At 32.6% G+C, this 1,388-nt stretch overlaps 1 protein-coding gene across 1 annotated transcript; it reads left to right on the forward strand.

Annotated features, from left to right (window-relative positions):
* The first annotated feature begins 317 nt into the window (after nucleotides 1-317).
* Nucleotides 318-1,045, forward strand: LOC137836448 (uncharacterized). The gene has a single exon (XM_068645160.1). It carries the CDS (start codon nucleotides 389-391, stop codon nucleotides 914-916), a length of 528 nt encoding a protein of 175 aa, XP_068501261.1. The 5' UTR covers nucleotides 318-388; the 3' UTR covers nucleotides 917-1,045.
* The last annotated feature ends 343 nt before the right edge of the window (nucleotides 1,046-1,388 follow it).

Here is a 1,388-nt window from a genome sequence, read left to right on the forward strand (position 1 = left end):
TCGATTGTACTTTTTTTTCTTTAAATAAATTTTGGAGCATTATTATGTTACTATTAATAAATGGTGACTAATTATATCACACCTTAATAGAAGGGTTAGTGCCTTTTTAGGGATACAATCAAATTTTCACAACTAAAAAGTTAGGTTTTCTTATTACTTTCAATATTTGGATGGAAAAAAAAGGAAAATATATTCACAAACAAAAATAGCAAAGATGCTACATCACCCCATATACACCATTCATTATATATACATTACTAAGATTAGTCTGATTATGGTAACCTAGAGAACGATTATAAAAAGTCACATATAACATCTAACAAATCATTCTTTCCACAAAAGATAAAAGGGACCATTAGTTCACCACTTTCTTCTCCAGAAAAATACAATGAATTTTTCAACATTTTCCATTTTATTGCTCTCTCTTTCCTTGATCATAGTTTCTCATGCTCCTTTGGCAGCAGTAGGAATTGGCTTGCATGAATCTTTATGTGGCGAAACTAAGGAGAACGCTGCTAGGTGCCTTGAACTTCTCAAAGGTGATCCTCGAATTGCTGGGGCTAAAAGCGACTCTGAGCTTTGCAAACTCATCCTTCGATTTGCCATGAAAAAGGGTATTGAAACCCAAAAGTTCCTAAAAGAAGAATTGAAGAAACACCCTTCACCAAACCTTAAAGAATGTGCAACTACCCTCTATGATGGAGTGATTGGATCCTTCAAAAGTGCATTGGGTGAATTGGGTGAAGATGATCTAACTGCAAGTTATGATGCTGGAGTGGCTAGTGATGGACCTACAACTTGTGATAGGGCCTTAGCTGCAGCAAAGCTCAACGATCCTTATATTGCAGCTCTCGACAGAGACATCTTATTGCTTAGTGCAATTGCATTTAAAGCCATCGAGAAACTTCCCTCCTAAGATGTATGGAGTGATTCATATGTTATATCATAGCTATAGGAAAAGGGAGTTGTGACATGTTTTAGGTTTCCAATCTTAGTCTCTAATGTGGAAAGATTCTATTCACTAAAATCATCTGTTTTTCTATTATTCTTATTTTAAGAATCAAATATCCGTTATCTTAAATATTTTACTCTTTCAATTCTTTATGTTTTACATCTTATATTAATCAGGAATAAACTAAATTTACAATATATATAAATAGAAACAATTTTCATTTTATAAATTGATTTTGTAAGAAAGACTTGGAATACCATAACTAATAAAAAGAGTACCATAACTTAGATTTGTTCTTGAAAACAACCCATCAACTCATAATTAACAAAACTACCATAACTTGGATTTGTTCTTGAAATTGACTACAACAACCCATCAACTCATAACTAGAAAGGAGTATCATAACTTGGATTGTTCTTGAACTTGATTACAACAA

Source organism: Phaseolus vulgaris, chromosome 4 (genome assembly GCF_000499845.2).
Source record: "Phaseolus vulgaris cultivar G19833 chromosome 4, P. vulgaris v2.0, whole genome shotgun sequence".
Lineage (NCBI taxonomy): Eukaryota > Viridiplantae > Streptophyta > Magnoliopsida > Fabales > Fabaceae > Phaseolus > Phaseolus vulgaris.

Coding starts and splice junctions, on each gene's coding strand:
- LOC137836448 (XM_068645160.1), top strand. CDS start 389: ATGAATTTTTCAACATTTTCCATTTTATTGCTCTCTCTTTCCTTGATC.